Below are 18703 nucleotides of genomic sequence, written 5' to 3' on the forward strand. Positions count from 1 at the left end.
AAATATACCCAGAGTAAAATTTCTAGAAAAGGGGAGTTCCCTTCATGGCTCAGTGGTTAATGAACCTGACTAGGAACCATGAGGACGTGAGTTCGATCCCCGGCCTCACTCAGTGGGTTAATGATCCAACGTTGCCATGAGCTGTGGTGTGGCTTGCAGACGTGGCTGGGATCTCATGTTGCTGTGGCTGTGGTGTAGGCCAGCAGCTGTAGCTCTGATTCACCCCTAGCCTGGGAACTTTCACATGCCACAGGCGCAGCCCTTAAAAAAAAAAAAAAAGGAATTTCTAGAAAACCCTCTTCAAATAACCAGATGCCAAATTAAAAAGCATGCCCCCCCCCCATGGATCACAATACAAGTTTCCAGCGTAACAACATCATGTAACAATTAAGACCTAAAATCTTGCACTTCCAAGTTTCAGAAACACTTTTATAACTTGGATGCATGAACTATAATCATAAAAATTTTACTGCTTTTGCTTTACTCCCTGATAATAATCCAGAACCATAAAGCTAAATGCAACTTTCAATTCAAGTGAGTTTTGTATTATGTCTTAGAGAATATTTTTGAAGAAAAATGACCCCAATTTTTTATTTTTTCATTTTTTTTTGGGGGGGGGGGTCTTTTTAGGGCCACACCTGCAGCACATGGAGGTTCCCAGGCTAAGGGTCAAACTGGAGTTGTAGCCACCAGCCACAGCAGATCTGAGCCGCATATGCAACCTACACCACAGCTCACGGAAATGCCAGATCCTTAACCCACTGAGCAAGGCCAGGGATCAGACCTGCATCCTCAAGGATACTAGTCAGACTCAATTCCACTGAGCTGTGACAAGAACTCCAACCCTAATTTTAAAATAAATGACCAGAATCTTTTATACAAACCGAGAACCCAGTAACAGCAAGTCTTTAACTCCACTCAGAAATCACAATGGAGACATAAATTACTACTTATTCTGCATACTTAATGAAAAAGTACTTTTGCCATTTTTTTAAATCATGTTACATTTTCTCAGTATCAAATGCTTTGCTATTTTTCTCCCATTACCAAGACTGTGAATTATTTCATAATTTTTAAATGGATTTAGTCCTCCTGAATTGGGAAATATAGTAAGCTAGGTTTTTCCAACTCCCTATGCTATCTAAAATGCTTAGTTTCAGTAACTGATTTCCTAATGAATAATATATTTCAGTTCTCAAATTTAAATGAATCCCCAGTAACTTCCTAAAGTCAACTGGAGTCAGTGATAACATGGGGAAAAAATTAAGGAGACATTTCAAATACTTTCCATTTAAAAAACAAGTATTTTAAAACAGAAATAGTTTTCTAAGCTCTAGGAAAAGAAAAAGAATTTTCTAAGCTCTTTATTCAACCAATTACAGTTGAATGTTCACCTCTTTTAGAAGAGGGTATATCATACTTACTGTAGTCAGGGGATTTGGGGTCGGGATGGGAAGCAAGCCTGCACCAGGCATCAGACCTGTCATGGTTGGAGCAGGAGCCAATAGAGAGAGGGCTTTGGCTTCCTCTGGGATTTTACCTGCAGAGGCAAGTTCCAAACATTACAGAAAGCAGAAACACCAAACTTTACACTATGATTTTACAATTACCCTTGCACTTAAAAAATTATAATAATAAATGAATCTATCTATCAGATCCGTATAAAGAAATAAATAAGAACTTAAGTCTTTCCTTTTACCCTGCTCTACTAGGAAAAATAAAAGTGAGCAAAACTTCAAAGACTAACAATCTCATTAATGGAATATTATTTTAAAAACTGAATAATGTAGACAATTATTTAACACTTTGAGCTATGGGTCACCTGTACTGGAAACTTAATGTTCATGAACCAAACGATATCAAGCATGGACGCTTTCCCAGGACGGTGTTTTCGCGGTGATCGAAAGTTGTGTTACACATGACAACCGTTCGTGTTGGCTGCATCACTAATAGCACACAGAACATCAGATACAGAAAAGAAGAACATTTTTTAAAGTTTAATCCCCAGAAATGGCAAATAACCAAATTAGTCAAAAAAAAGAAAAAGAAAAAAACAAATATGTGCGAATTGAAATTTGTTCCTGCGTGTCCCTATCCTGTTCATTGAAACTATCTACTTGTGATGCAAATAATTTTGTAACCTTCTAAATAGATTCAATTTCAAATAGGAAAAAAAAAGCCTACAGCAAGTAATCAGCCCCAAATGAAAAGGAAGCCTACCCTCATTCAGCTAATAAAGCATCTCACCTGCAATGTCAAGATGCCTTTATAAAAGAATCCAGTTCCAAAGAATATGCATTGGGTAACTGATGACATTTTTGAAAAAAATGTTTCCTAGTCTCAGGAAACTAATTGACTTTTAGAACCAATTTATGTATACTTAACTGAATGGGGTGGTTTATTCCTAAATACCTTGATTATAAGCATCTTACCTACCTAGTAATAGGAACAACAGTAATATTAAAATAATCCTAAATACTAAGAAATCCCTACAACTAATAAATGAAAATTTACTCTGAAATTAAGTCCATCAATTTGCATAATTACTGAATTATAATCAATTACTTCTGATAAAGACTGCAACTTTCATACATTTTTCTCTGGTCCTTTCTCACAACCCCATCCCCCCAAAAAAAATTTCTAAAAAAGTGACTACAGATAGCTATTTTAGAAGAACATAGCTATGTGATAGTTGGCTACAAATTTCCATTATAAATTCTTCAAAATGAACTGAAAACAGTGTACAAAGTCACACTAAATTGAAAACAGCATATGGAGTAAATTTTCAAAAAGCACCATGCTGGGTTTCAGTGATAAAAATTCTATTTAAAACAATCAGATGTGCAAGAATAAATCTCTAAAAAAAATTATCTGAATGTATTGCTAAACATGGATGGAATTCAAGACAAAATTTTCAATTGTTTTAAATAATAGTTACACGTTATTTATAGGAATAGAAAAATTACATTTATTAACTTTAGCAAATGCCTACTTATTTCTAAACATCTAAATCTGTATTACTTTAATTTCAAAAACAGTTATTTTATTACCTCAGTAAATTCTGCATAAGCAAAATTTTTAACATGCATAAAGGTAAATAAGAGGTAAGCAGGCCTTACTGAAGACATCAAATAACAATATTTATTTTGTATTTAATTAGTTATTAGCATTAACACATGTATCTGCACACTCATATATACTATACTATTTACACTGCTATCGGACCTGTTTTTTATCTGTTAGAAATAAGTTTTTTTTTTTTAATGTTTGTAAAACCTGAAAACATCTTCATATATCAACTAAGGTCCTAAAGTGCAAACCCTATGCTTCACTATCCTAATTTATACACCTAAAAAACAAAGAGTTCCAATCTAGTAATGTCCTCAGTTTAATATTACTTGTCAATTAAATAAACAAAACTATCCATACAAGACAGTGTAGAAAGACTACACAAACAAATAGGGTAATCAACAGAGGCCAAAAGTTGATTACTTAATATTACAAAGTCTTTCACTTCTGACTTAAAAAAAAAAAAATGTATCAGCAGGTTCTCTTAATCTCACTACCTCTCAGAGTCTAATAAACTCTCTGTAAGTATTAAGTCTAAGAACAATATTTTTCTTATTCTAATTAAAGATACCTTAAGGAAATAGTTCCACTGCTTAATTTCCAAGATAGAATTCTTCCAAATTTACCCTCTAAATACTATCAGAGCACATAAAACTATAAACAAATAAGCATTTAGCATTTTTCCCAAACTATACTCCTCAAAGACAACTGAGAGATAAAACCTCTCACTCATCCTAATTTCAGAATCCATTTAGAAACTAGTAATGTGTGAACATTTCTCAACAAAAAATTCAAGCAAAGAAATACAAAATACACACGCAAGTAAGTATTCAACAGTTTCTCAAATATCCTTTCCCCACGTAGGCAACTAAGTGTCTTTAAATGAAGAATATAAGTTATTTTCTTTAATAACCATAAATAGAAAAGTCTCTTCTTGTCCTCTACCCCCAGACTGTTAATGAAATTAATTTATTTTCCTTGATGATTCTGTATACCTAAAATTCTAACGGGGGGAGGATGAAAACTAGAAGCTATTGGTTGGTCTTTATGAAAGATGCAGACTTGGGGAAAAAACTGCAAAAATGCTACACTGAGATCAAAGTATGTTTCTAAGAACCTCATCAGTGTTTTAGTGTTTCAAGAACAAGATGTACCTGATCAGTCTATAAACACCAATTAAGACTAGCACTGAGCTTCACAACACTGTATCTTAATTTACTGTGAAAATTTATTTTATGTTAAAGTTGATCTCTACTAATCATCTCCCAATACAATTTGCAATGCAATGTTATGAACCCTTAATGGAATACCATTTACAAAGAACTGGAAAACCAGCTCACAAGTTAAAGTGAAAGAGATTTAACAAAACAAAACAAAAACAAAAAAAGGGACAAAATAAAGAAAAAGAAATGAAATTAAAGTAAAACAATAAAAAACAGAGACAGGGCGTCCATCTTCTGCGGTTCAGACTCCGATCTCATTTCCCCAATGAAGGTTTCACTTGACGGCAGGTTTAGTGGCATGGCAAACAATGCCTAACTCAGGCAAGTGTAACAGGTCTGCCTTGGCCAGTCTAGTCATCTAATAATGCACAAATATCACATAGAGAAAACATACAAAACCAAATTAATAGTCAAAATCCATCTACCAGAAAATGTGGACATAAACTTATGACTGATGATTAGGCTGACACCCTTGTTATGTTTGATCTTAAATTTTTCTAAGTGTTAACATTTATAAAAAGAAATCTGAGATGCACGCAACAACAAAAAGAGGTCATATCTGGACGAGTATAATGAAAGTATATTTTATTTTGAAGTGGCATGTTTTATTAACAATAGCTAATGCTTAATATGTAGGAAATTATTATACATCAAACAATATTTAAACAGCATAGGACCTTCTCACAATACTACTGTCTGCATTTAAAAAAACAGCAAATTAAAAGAATCAAAAAAACTTAAAATTTTTTCTGTTTTCTCACTTCTTTCATAACGCTGCTTCTGTAACATCAAGGAAAGAATACAATCAGTGAAGTAAATGAAAGACTGCTTACAGCCTGACAGTACATCTCCTTATAGAATTTACTCCACTGGAACTCTTTCCTTTGATGTATTTCAAACTTACTTTGCTATCCTTCTAAAAGGTACAATAATGCATTATTACTTTGCTTGCAGTGCATAATCAGATCTTTAACAGCTCATTGTGACATTCTTCAGGTTCTATAAATTCATCACTGTTGTTTAATGAAAACATTTATCTGAATGTTTTTCTAATACCAATTATTTCATAGGTTAGTATTCTAAAATACTTAAAACTTACAACTTTAAATTGGAATAAAAATACGCTTGACTCATGTTCAAGCATAGCAAAATTTTGTCTCAAAATGGTAATATTAAAAATATTCATGTCATTATAATAAATGTGCATTTATTCATTTCTATCAAGTAAAACAAAAAAAGGAACCTCTACATGCCCATAATCTTGAACATCTATGACAAACCAAAGTCACTTCTCAAATATATGAAAAATCCTATGGGAATGTAGGAAGGTTCAAACAGAGCAACAATAGTAAATTTCTTCCTTCCAGTTCAGGAGTAGGCTGATATCACAGATTCTGCGCTACTGGTGGTGTAACTCTAGATACAATTAATATTCATATTTAATATATCTGCTACCTGATTTTTTTTTTCCCATGCAGGTTACTTGGTATGAAATTGGTCATGATCTTGGTATGCAGAACAAAACCATTACCAGCTCTTTCCTCACCTTGTTCTCCAATTCTGGGGTCATTGTCCCCTTACTGATTAATAGATAAGGACAGATTTAGAAAATAATTCACTTAAATCCATTTTTATTCTCCTTACCCCAGACTCTAATCCCCCAGGCATGGGAAAAATACTTTCAAATTTATCTGAAAAAATCCAGAATGTCCTATTCCAAGACTTCAAAAATAACAGAGTGGTACTCACTGCACCTGACTGTAATAGTTTTGACATCCCAGAATAGGCATTCTGAAATATCAATAAAACCTTGGAAGTGCAACAAACTGTTTATTATACATTAAGTTTTTTTAACATCAGCCCAATATCATCTAAAAAAGGTTTTAAAATATTACATAGGAAAGCTCGTTAAATTGTTTCCAGTAAATCTTTTATACTGTAAAACAGTTACCACCAGCCACCAGTGAAAATATACTTTAAAGACATTTATATTATAATAACGCAATTCTAAAATCCATGTACACATGCCATAGTCAGTGCTCTGAATAAAAGTTAATTACACACCAGAACAGTCAAATTCAGCACAGCCTATTATATGTGAGTGGCTCTGTAAATAGAAGTTACTAAAAAATAAGCATTAATAATAATTAGCTCTTGAAGGTTAAGTCATAAAATTTAACAAATCACTATAAAGTCTTTGGCCTTACTCCCACCTTCAGTAACTATTTTCCTTGATGGAAGCTTTGGAAAATATACTTTCCATGACTTTTCTTTAATTACGGCCACCACCAGCAACCCCTCACTCCCCACAAAAAAAACCCACTAAAGTTAAAAAGTAAATTCCAGTTGCACAGCAAACAATTATACTGAGTATGAAATAATGGTCAGTCTCAGTAACAATTAAGGTAAATTATCTTAAGAGGATACTTTAAAGTCTAAATTATGAATATTTTTCTTAAACATAAATATTACTACCTAACCCCAATTTGGCAAAACATGTACACTGCTTTTATGTATGTGCTATCATCAATATAGGGGCAGATGCTTACTTACTTACCATTTTAAATAACTTCTCCTACAAACTTAATATTTTAATTTCAAAAAGCTTTGTTTACAACTTGCAAATGGAATATAGAAGCCAAAGCAAACCAGAGAAGTCAATTTATGAATTTTTAAATGTTCAGCTATAAAATCTCAAGTAGATGTAAGTAATAAATTAACCACTTAAATATATTAGGTAAAATCCTTTCCTTCCCCAAATTTCATTCTTTCTTACTTACATACACACACACCCCTTCAGAATACTACCTGCCAATTTCTAGAAAAGCCAATAGTAGTAACAGATAGGACAGAGATTAAAATAATTAGGAAAAAACACGTGAGATACCAACCTTCTGCACAAGGAACAACTATCAGAGCTCTGTCAATAAAAACCGTGTTAGTTAGATGCTGGGCCACGCCAACACTTGATGGGTCACGAAACTTAACATAACATACTTTGGAAGAAAAAGCAAGAGGTGCGTTGCTGCAAGATAAAAAGAAAAACAATTAGACTAATAAACATTTGGTTTGTTAAAAATTTCTTTCCTAGATCTTTACATAATCTTACATAATCAAGACAAGAATTTTTGTTGCTAAGGATCATTAAGATATGAAATAGCAAAATTAGTCCTTTAAAGATTTGTTTGCAGAGACTGAAGGCAAATCTAGGCGAGCCCGTAAGCTTATAAATTAAAAACTTGAAATTTAACACTTACTTAATCTGAGTGAAATGTAAAAACAGCTGACTTAACCCAAAAATACTGAATCAGTGTATCACTATCAACAGGCACAATCCCCTTTCACAAATGCCTCAATCCTCAAAGCTTCAAACTCTGTAACCACTTTCAACCTTTCTGAATGGGATTCCTAGCATTTAAATTACCACTACTGTCTTAGAAACAATCAGATAACCTGAAATTAAAATCAAGGTCTTATGCAAATATTAGACTATTTCAGGCTGGGAATGCTGTCATTTTCCAGACAAAAGATTTTACAAGCAAAATTTTACATATTTTATATGTAAAAGAGTATAGATTCTCATTCTTACAAATCCTACTACATTAAATCAAGGTTAAAAAAAAAAAAAAAGCCAGACACAGCACTGATAAAACCAATCTTCCTTTTTTTTCCCCCCCTGGTCTTTTTAGGACCACACCTGCAGCATAGAGAAGTTCCCAGCCAGGGGTTGAATCAGAACATAGCTGCTGGCCTACACCATGCCACAGCAACAAGGGATCCAAGCTGTGTCTGCAACCTACACCACAGCTCACGGGAATGCCGGATCCTTAACCAACTGAGCGAGGCCAGGGATTGAACCTGTGTCCTCAGGGATACTAGTCAGATTTGTTTCCACTGAGCCACGACGGGAACTCCCCAATTTTTCCATAATATGAATCCACCTTGTTAGATTCCATAATATATTATCCTCATATTGGTTCATTTTTGTCAACCTGCCCATCAGAATGTTCAATTGAAGTCCATAATTGGGAGTTCCCGTCGTGGCACAGTGGTTAACGAATCCGACCAAGAACCATGAGGTTGAGGGTTCGGTCCCTGCCCTTGCTCAGTGGGTTAAGGATCCAGCATTGCCGTGAGCTGTGGTGTAGGTTGCAGACGCGGCTCGGATCCTGCGTTGCTGTGGCTCTGGCATAGGCCAGTGGCTACAGCTCTGATTCGACCCCTAGCCTGGGAACCTCCATGTGCCGCAGGAGCGGCCCAAGAAATAGCAAAAAGACCAAAAAAAAAAAAAGTCTATAATTGTCTTAAGCAAAAATGACATAAAATATATAGCTAGTGTTTAATATAAACATACAATCCTTTAAACATTATATCTTTAACACTGAAAAAAAAGAAAGGGGAGTTCCCGCTGTGGTGCAGCAGGTCAAGGATCCGGCATGATCTCTACAGCAGCACAGGTATGATCCCCAGCCCAGCTCAGTGGGTTAAGGATCCAGCATTGTGGCAGCTGTGGCAGAGGTTGCAGCTGCAGCTTGGATTCAATCTCTGGCCCAGGAACTTCCATATGCTGTGGGTGCAGCCAAGAAAAAAAAAAAAGATAATTTGAAAAATACCAAAAATAAAAAATATAAAAATTTTAAAAAAAAGCCAAATATGTTGAATGTGTACATGTATGTGTGACTAGGTCACCTTACTGTACAAGAGAAAATTGACAGAACACTGTAAACCAGCTATTACTGAAAAAACTAAAAATCATTATAAAAAAAAGTAAAAAAAAAAGAAAAAAGAAAAATACCAAATATGTCTTGTGCAATAACAATAATTTAGTTCACAAAACAGGTCAAGAAAGTTGACCATAATCCTAGACCTACTAAATGGCAAAGATGGCAGGCAAATAATCATCTCATGTCAAATCTCATGCAACCTTAATCATTCAATTAATCAAGAATTTTAGGAGCTCCTGTCAGGTGGCTCAGTGGAAACGAATCTGACTAGTATCCATGAAGACGCAGGTTTGATCCCTGGCCTGGATCAGTGGGTTAAGGATCCAGCATTGCCATGAGCTGTGGTAACTGTGGTGTAGGTCGCAGACAAGGCTCAGATCTGGTATTGTCGTGGCTGTGGTGGAGGCCAGCAGCTACATCCCCAATTAGACCCCTAGCCTGGGAACCTCCATATGCCATGAGTGTGGCCCTAAAAAGACAAAAAAAAAAGAATTTTAAAGTCAGTTTAGTCTATTTGATTTGAAATTCCATAAATATTTTAATTAAAAAATTATACATAGCACTGTAAATCAACATTATAATAAAAAAATTTTTAATTATACACAGCAAAAAATCTTGGTAACGGCTAAATATATTTATGATATTAACCAAACACTGAGATAGTAAGATATATCTGCATTTAGAACTTGAAAGTATCATTATTAACATAACTTGTCAGTCTAATTAAAGGAGCAAAAAAAAAATAAAACTCTACCTCAACCCAATTCAACTCACTCCTGCCCAAGACCATCCAATTCAGGCTTCATGCCAGTCTTCTCCAATAACCTTTCCCTAATCAACATGTAAGTCAAACACTCTGTACTTGTTGTGAGGTAAATACATCTGCATCCAGACTTATCTTGCCTTTACATTACCAAATCTCCAATTTAAGCTTCTCCAGAGCTCCAGATTCTCAGATCCAAGTGCCTGCTGGAATATTACACCTTGATGGTTGCAGGCCTCATCTTTGAACTTATTCTTAAATTCATCATCCTCTTTCCACAACAATCCTGCCCTTTGTCCTACATTTCATATCGCAGTTGAAGATACTGCAAGCAGCTCTTTACAGGAAACCGCCCTCAGCAGGAAACCCCTTTTGCCCTGTCATTTTAGCAAAGCTACACTTAACTGACTTTTTTTTTTTTGGTCTTTTTTTTTTTTGCCTTTTCTAAAGGGCAACTCCTGCAGCATATGGAGGTTCTCAGGCTAGGGGTCTAATGAGAGCTGTTGCTGCCAGCCTACGCCAGAGCCACAGCAATGCAGGATCCAAGCCACATCTTCGACCTACACTACACTACAGCTCACGGCAACGCCGGCTCCTTAACCCACTGAGCAAAGCCAGGGATCGAACCTGCAACCTCATGGTTCCTAGTCAGATTCGTTAACCACTGTGCCACGACAGGAACTCCCTGTAACTGACTTTTAAATCAGGCACACTCATGCTCTACTCCTCTCTGGCCCAAGCCCACTTTTCAAATCTTTTGAATATCTTGCCTAACCTGTGGGTTCTCTTCTCTCCATAGATGATAAGTTATTAACAGACAACCAGACCTCTTCCCTAGTCTCCCCTTCAGTAATCTCACAAACTATGTGAACAAGATAGCATCTAAAGAAAGATCAACAAGCCTGCACGCACTGGGTGACTGCTCCAAGTATGATCACCTATCTCAATGATTAACTGAGATTATGTCTCCTTTTCCTTTAACTTTGACGGCTGAGCAAAATTGGGTTTTTTCTGCAGACAGAGTCCACCACCTCCCCAGAGAGCCAGCATTCTGATTAAAATCAGTTTTCCTTTCAACCAATATATGCCCCTCTCCAGCGCTGATTTCTGAGCAGCAAGCTCGAGTTCATGAACAACACTACCACATCACCCAAACCAGAAATCTGAGAGTCACTAATGTGACCATTATTGGTACTGTTCACCAAATATTCCAACTATCCTTCTGGCTACAAAGTGAAATTCCAAGCCTTTGTTTCCTTCAAGTTAGGTGTGGCTATGTAATTTGCTTTGGCAACCGCACAGAACTGACATGTTACTGTAGCTTTAAGGGCCATTGCTCAGTTCTTTTCTGCTGCCATAGTGACCAACAACATTCAATATATGGGTGGCTGATATATTAGCTACATCCCAGAATGAGAGACCAAAAGTTTAGGATAAGAAATACTGTTTTTATCAAACTACTAAGATTTGTGTGTTGTTTCCATCCTTGATCCTTCCTTTTTCATCCAAATGGTCTTTAAATCCTAGGAAGACTGCCTCCCAAATATTTGTGAATCAATTCTTTCAATACTCTCATTACTATCAATGCCTTCATTCAGGCCTTATCATTTCTCACCAGGATTACTACAATGGCTCCTAACAACCACACTCCCTCCAATCTCAACTCCTTATTAACAGTCTTCCACAAAAACTGTTAGAGTAATCTTTTTAAATAACACACCACTGCTTAAACTTCTGAGACACCCTTACAGAAGCTGTTCTTGCTTCATCATCTAAATGCACCCAAAAATTCAGGCATAAAAATACCTGTGGTTCCCAGAACACATTGTGAACATCTGGGCCATCTTTGTCCGTGTTGTTTCATTTGGCTATGATGTGCTCTCCTGCTCCCTTTTTGAACAGTAATTCCACTTTTCTTAAGGGCTCAAGTTTTGAAGTCTTCAGGAAAGCCATTTTAAAATATCAAAGTGATTGGGTACCCCTCCTATACATGCTACCAAGGCACAGGCCTTTTCAGTTTCCTTACATGAAATCTTCAACAGATGTTGCAACCTTCCAAACACAACTGATTAGCCACATGGCACAAAGGCCCATTTCACTGGCTAAACCAAAACCTGTTATTTGGGTGGCCTGACCAAATGAACTTGAACAATCAGATTCTCTCTCTCAAGCTGCAAAGTCACTTCGAGTAAGGGCTTGGGCCAGATGCCAGATGAATGAGTACAAAATAAGCCTGCAAAGAAATTGAGCAGACACACAGAAACAAACTGAGCTGAAAATAAAGCTTCTGACGGGAAGAGGCAGACAGTCACCCTGGATGCAGATACCTTTCTGGTTCCCAGGCCCAGTTCCCTTAGTCTTTATTCTTTTATTTAGGGAAATCGCCATCTTTTTATTTATTTATTAGCTGCACAAATGGCATGTGGAACTTCCCAGGCCAGGGATCAAACCCACACCACAGCAGCAACCTGAGCCACTGCAGCAATGATTAAGCCAGATCCGTAACCTCTTGCCCTACAAGGAAATCCCTCCAATTTTTTAATAATATCTCTTCTTGAGCTAGGTTGGGTAACACTGTTTTCTGTCTTTTGCAATCAAAAAACAAAAAAACAAAAAAAAAAAACAAAAAAAAATTGCAAGAAGTGTACTCTGTTATTCCATTTCTTCCCCCCCCCCCCCCAGGGCCACTCCCGCGGCATATGGAGGTTCCCAGGCTAGGGGTCGAATCGGAGCTGTAGCTGCCAACCTCCGCCAGAGCCACAGCAACGCAGGATCCGAGCCTCGTCTGTGACCTACACCACAGCTCACGGCAACACCGGATCATTAACCCACTGAGAGAGGCCAGGGATCGAACCCGAAACCTCATGGTTCCTGGTCGGATTCGTTAACCACTGCGCCACGACGGGAACTCCTTTTTTTATTTATTTTTTTGTACTCTCTTTTAGTACTTGTTTTAGTACTTGTAGAACCTGATAAGTTACCACCGAAACTACATTTCCTAAATTGACAGATCTGAAACCTAAATAATCAGTTGAAAACTACAAACATTTCCAAATACCGCTATTTGAAATCTACATCATTTAAAATTTAAAACAACGATAGGAACAAGAAATGTGAGCCTGGGTAGTAAAAAAAAAAAAAGAAAGAAAAGAAAAGAAAAGAAAACTACGTGTTAAAGCATGCCACCAAGATTTGAGAAGCATGCCACCAAGATGCCCGTCTATTACGAATAGCATTACTGTAAGAGCATGGATTCTAGCACTGTAAGCAATTTTCTTCACCTTCACCTTCAATTATCTTCCTTAGAGTAAAAATCAATGCAGTATTTACTTTGTAAAAATGTAAAATATGAGCTTTTCAAGAGAGTAGTAATCCTATTTTAAATATCATAGGCTAAAATGATAGTGGCAAGCCCAAATAACGGATGTCTCAGTAACAAATGTGTATTATGGATTTATAAATCAGTTTATTTCCAAATCTTATATTTAAATCTTCCTCTCTAGTTTATCTAAGCTATTAAATAGATTTACTTTTTAAAAAATTAAATACTATTATCATTTTAACATGTAATTTGACCTACAATTTTACATACTCCACCCGATCTAAAGGTATGCCTCTAAAGAAAGTAGCAGAATGCAAATAGAGCAGATTTTACTTTGAACTTATTTGCTCAGTCAAGTTTGATGTGCATATGCCAATCTCAGACCTGAGTCCATTCCTCCTCCCCCTCCAATGGTAAGTGGATGGCACAATTCTTTGTGTAAAACTTCCTTATAAATTACTGATACCTGGAGTTCCTGCCATGGCTCAGTGCTTAACAAATCCAACTAGAAACCATGAGGTTGCGGGTTCGATCCCTGGCCTTGCTCAGTGGGTTAAGGATTCCACACTGCCGTGAGCTGTGGTGTAGGTCACAGATGCGGCTCAGATTCTGCGTTGCTGTGGCTCTGGTGTAGGCTGGCAGCTACAGCTCGGATTCGATCCCTAGCCTGGGAACCTCCATATGCCACGGGAGCAGCCCCAGAAAAGGCAAAAAGACAAAAAATAAAAATAAAGAAATTACTGATACCCACTAATTGCCAGAGGCCCTCCAATCACTGCTGACAATCAAACACACATTTTCAAATACTTCTAGCTAAAATCCAATTACAGAATTTTAAACACACACAAAACATATTAACCTTTAAATATTATTACAATAAATATAACAAAATGATATGAAAAATGCTTACTACAGGCTAAGTGAAAATAGTTAGTAGTAACAGTGTATAAATCATTTGAATACATTGTATTAAAATAAATGCATATAAAAAGAACTGGAGGAAAATACATAGTTTGATAAGGTGGTGGGATAACTATTAAGTGTTCCTTTTTCTCTATCACAATGTGACTATATTGGTTATATTAATTTTAACTAAACAGACAACTAGTTAACACATTTCACCTTATCAGTATTTTGAATACCAATAAAGCAAGTAAGGAGAAAAAAAAAATCAACACAGGAGTTGATGTTAGAAATCAAACTAGGAGTTCCCGTCGTGGTGCAGTGGTTAACGAATCCGACTAGGAACCATGAGGTTGCGGGTTCGGTCCCTGCCCTTGCTCAGTGGGTTAACGATCCGGCATTGCCGTGAGCTGGGGTGTAGGTTGCAGACGCGGCTCGGATCCCGCGTTGCTGTGGCTCTGGCGTAGGCCGGAGGCTACAGCTCCAATTCGACCCCTAGCCTGGGAACCTCCATATGCCGCGGGAGCGGCCCAAGAAATAGCAAAAAAAGACAAAAAAAAAAAAGAAATCAAACTAGAATTACCCTATGGGGATTATGCACTTGAAGGGGGAGCAAAGGAGAACTCCTACGGCACAGAGAATTCTAGCTGGTTACACAAGTTTGTTCTCTTCGTGAAAATTCATCAAGCTGTATGCACTTACCCATGCACTTTTCTACATACACATTATACTTCAGTAAAAAGCTCACTGAAAAAAAACTACAAAGATTTCAAGTTCCCTGGTGGCCCAGCGAATTAAAGATCTGGCGTTGTCCTGCTGTGGCTCTGGTTACTGCTGTGGCACAGGTTCAGTCCCTGGCTTAGAACTTCTGCATGCTGCAGGTACTGACAAGAAAAAAATTTTTTTAATAAAATAAAAACTACAAAGATTTCCTATTGCTATGAAAAGGTTTTCACAATGTATGAGATTCACTTACTGCGCAAAAAGTTAAAATAGAAATTCAGGATAGTTATCATCTGGCAGCACAAATGAGAATTTTTAATGTTCACAATGAAAGTTTACACCAATTTTTAATGTTTAAAAAATGTTTACACCAATTTTTAATGTTTAAAAAAATGAATCACTGCCTTACGACAAAAAAAATAAATTTAAAATCTGATTTTTCATATTAGCAACTGAATTCTTAAAATGTTAACAAACTATTCTTATATTATATTAAAGAAATAATGTTCCACATTTAAACAAATGAATTTCTACTGAGCTTTCATAAAATACTGTCTCTACAACACTGCAAAAAGAATTTTCTGTCTTCAATAAAATTACAATTACATTTTTATCCATTTGAGCCCAAATATGCAAATACTTCTTTAATATAAGGACCAGGTTATGACAACTTCATCAGAGCAAAAAACATGCTGTTAGAAAAGTATGTCAATATTTTTGAAAAACAGGAATAGGGACTGCATTTGTGGAAAAACTGGTTAAGGATTTTGCGTGGCCTATGTGTGTTACATTTATCTCACAATTTTGCAAAATATATTGTAGTTTGTGACACACTAATTCTATATTAATCCAGTGTTTAAGAGCTTTTTATTCTCTTTGATTAAAATCCAAGCAACTAATTAACACTTGATTTCAAAGAAGAGCCCACTACTAAGTGTCAGAGAGTAAATGGCAGCATACCACATGTTTCAACTATGAAAGTGGTGTTAATTTAGGTATATTTCTTCTACCCATGAGACACTTTATGATCACAACCTTGAAAGCAAGGTTAGTTTATAAACGTTCATGTACAAAATATCTCACTCCTGGATTCCAACTCCTTCCAAATACAGCACTCCTTCCAACATTTTTGAATTATTAAGAAATGTTCTAAGTGCCTAAATGAAGAGCTAGCTGAAAGCATTTTTAAAAGTTAGTAAGACATTCAAAGTTATACATGCCACAACTAGTCAATAAAGTTGTTGTAAGTGCATACATTCATATAGAGTATTTTTTAACCAAAATGTATTAACTGAGTCCATTTATGGAGAAACAACCATACAAACCCAGATGAGTCATTCCACAAAAAACACTACAATACACAATATCAATGTCAGGAAAGACTTTAAAAGGTGATCTGGGGAATGGAATGGGGGGGGGGGGGGCGGGGGCTGTTCTAGATTAAATGACATAACCAAATGGATTGAGTGGTCCAGATTATGTTCTAGATAAGAAAAAGAAAATGGAAAAAAGCATTATGAGAATAAATAAAGAAATTTAAATGTAATATAATTATTTCACCAATGTTACTGGATACGTTAATAGTACTGTGGCAATGAAGGAAAATACACTTTAGAGATACACACTGAAGTGTAGATGAATGAATAGGCAAGGTGTCTGCAACCACTTTTTAAAAGGATGAGGGAGGGAAAGGGTTTGAGGGCAGGGTGGGTGTGTGTAAAGGTGGAGAGAGGGAAAGGGAGACACAAAGAAAGAAATCAACTGTGGCAAACTATGAATGTAGGCAGGTTAAGGAAACATCTTTCAACTTTTGTACACATGAAATGTTTACACAAATTTGAAGAAAATTTAAGTAAAACTTAAAAATCCAAGCGCCAACTTTTATCAGTAGCCATGCAGTGGCAGAGATATACAGATTAAAAAAAGTGAAGAAAAATAGGTCTACATGCATCACTATGAAATAAACTAAAAAATCAAAAACAATCTTTTTTAAAAAAAAAGAAGAGAAATCATGGGCAACTACTATACCTTCCTTCAAAGGATTTTGAAAAATGAACAAAACACTGAGGATTTTCAGATTCCAAGCTCTATCTTTAACAAGTTTATGCCTGTAAAAAAGTAAACAACCCTCGAACCCCTTACAAATATGAGTAGATAATACTGTACAAGGTAAATCTTACTTCAAAATACACTTGGGAAGTGTCCAAGAAACTAAATGCCAGTCCAGATCTGGACTTTTTAAAAGTAAAAGTATACAGCAGGAATAATCCAGCGCTATTACTCTTTCCGAAGATTTAGGACAACGTGACCTTCCAGGAGGAAATTTTAATCCGTTGCCAAAAGGGTGAACACACACGATCTTTAACATGGATGGGCTCAATTAGCTGAACCAAGAAGATACTAAGTTTGTTAACACAGCCCCAGGAACAAATATAGCCCTTCTTGTCATCAACCGCAGGCTTCCCCGTCAGCAATGACAGCCCGACACAGAGGCCCTAAGAACTGAACAGTTTCTCGGGCGCAACCTCCGCGACTTTCCATAGCAAAAACGCTACCAAGCATTAGCCATGAGGACTACTCCGGGCCCACCTGCGGCCATCTTAAGTTCGGGAAAAAAAAGGAGCCCTGAAAAAGGGGGGGGGGGGGGGCACTGAATTCGAGCATCCGGCGGCGACGATAAATCTGGGGGACACGAAAAAGGCAACCTCTCTAAATGCTTTGTAAGGGTGCCGTGCAGAGATTACCCCACCCCGAGATCAACTAAAAGGAAAAGCAGAAGCTTGGGGCCCCGGCTGCTGCGCCCTAATCAAACATGGAAACCAAGGTAAACCCGAACGGTCACGTGACGGAGACCGCGCGCCCCCGTCCGCGCTCTCCCCCACGCCTGGGTTCCCGAGGTCTTAGGCGCCGGCGCCCCTCCCCCCGCCGAGCTCGAGCACTTACTCCGGGGGGTAGAGACGCAGCTCCTCGATTTCTCCTAGGAAGGAAAAAAGCGTCCGCATCTGCTCGCTGGTCACCGCCGACGACAGATTCGTCACCTGAATCACCGCCGTAGGGGTGAGGCCGAAGCCTAATCCCAAACCGAAGCCGCCGCCGCTGTTCATCCCGACCCCGCTGCCGCTGCCGCCTGCTCCCCAACGTCTGCGACGCGTCAGCTACGGAGCTGGGAAAGCTGTGAACGCGCGGCCGCGAGCGCGCTCCCGCTGGCGAATTCACGACAGCGGGCCGGTCTAGCCGCCTGTTTCACAACTCCTCTGCTCCCAGGTCTGCGCGCGCCAGGCGGAAGCGTCGCCCCGGCAACCCGGCGGATCTCGCGAGGCTGCGCGCCCGGGCGCGCAGGTATCTGGGGCTGTTTCTCCTGCTGCTCTTCTCCCTGCGCAGATTTTGATCCAGGAACTCCCTTCCCCCAGTTATAACTCGATCAAATTCTTGTGCTTCAGTAAACGTGAGCGTCTTTACACTAGGTAGAGCTGGGGAACCTAGATGACTAGTCTGCTGGTGTGGAGCTGTGAAGGAGTAATGACCTGAGCATCACAGATAAATACTTGACCAAACTATAACGTGTCATTATTATATACAGGCAGCTCTCTCGCCCTACCTATTTAAAAAATTGGGTGGCGTCCTAATTGTGAAAAAAGTTGGGAAATATCACAAAACGTGTGCATTCAGACTGAAGCAAGGAGACAGATGAAGGCTATGAGGTTGTCATGTATAATTTGTTATTTATGAGCTCATTACACACACAAGTATTAATATTTATTGTTATGTACCAGACACTGTTAGACAACGGCACATAAAAAACAGTTATAGGAGTTCCCGTAGTGGCGCAGTGGTTAACGAATCCGACTAGGAACCATGAAGTTACGGGTTCGATCCCTGGCCTTGCTCAGTGGGTTGAGGATCTGGCGTTGCCGTGAGATGAGGTGTGGGTCACAGACGCGGCTGGGATCCCACGTTGCTGTGGCTCTGGCTTAGG

General features: G+C 37.7%; 1 protein-coding gene across 3 annotated transcripts in view; it reads right to left on the bottom strand.

Moving 5' to 3' along the window:
- The window catches only part of SREK1 (splicing regulatory glutamic acid and lysine rich protein 1), a 42467-nt gene extending 24479 nt beyond the window's left edge, over window positions 1-17988 (bottom strand). For 2 of the 3 annotated variants that reach the window (XM_047797952.1, XM_047797922.1), the window contains exons 1-3: window positions 17671-17988; window positions 7184-7317; window positions 1425-1540 (exon numbers count right to left, since the gene is read on the bottom strand). In XM_047797952.1, the coding sequence (XP_047653908.1) occupies window positions 1425-1540; window positions 7184-7317; window positions 17671-17831 (411 nt within the window). In that variant the 5' untranslated portion in view covers window positions 17832-17988. Of the gene's footprint in view, window positions 1-1424; window positions 1541-1822; window positions 2811-7183; window positions 7318-17670 lie in introns of those variants that run through there. The other variant, XM_047798040.1, reaches the window with a different exon arrangement.
- Window positions 17989-18703: the final 715 nt, after the last annotated feature.

The sequence above is a fragment of the Phacochoerus africanus genome, chromosome 1 (genome assembly GCF_016906955.1).
Source record: "Phacochoerus africanus isolate WHEZ1 chromosome 1, ROS_Pafr_v1, whole genome shotgun sequence".
Taxonomy (NCBI): Eukaryota; Metazoa; Chordata; class Mammalia; order Artiodactyla; family Suidae; genus Phacochoerus; species Phacochoerus africanus.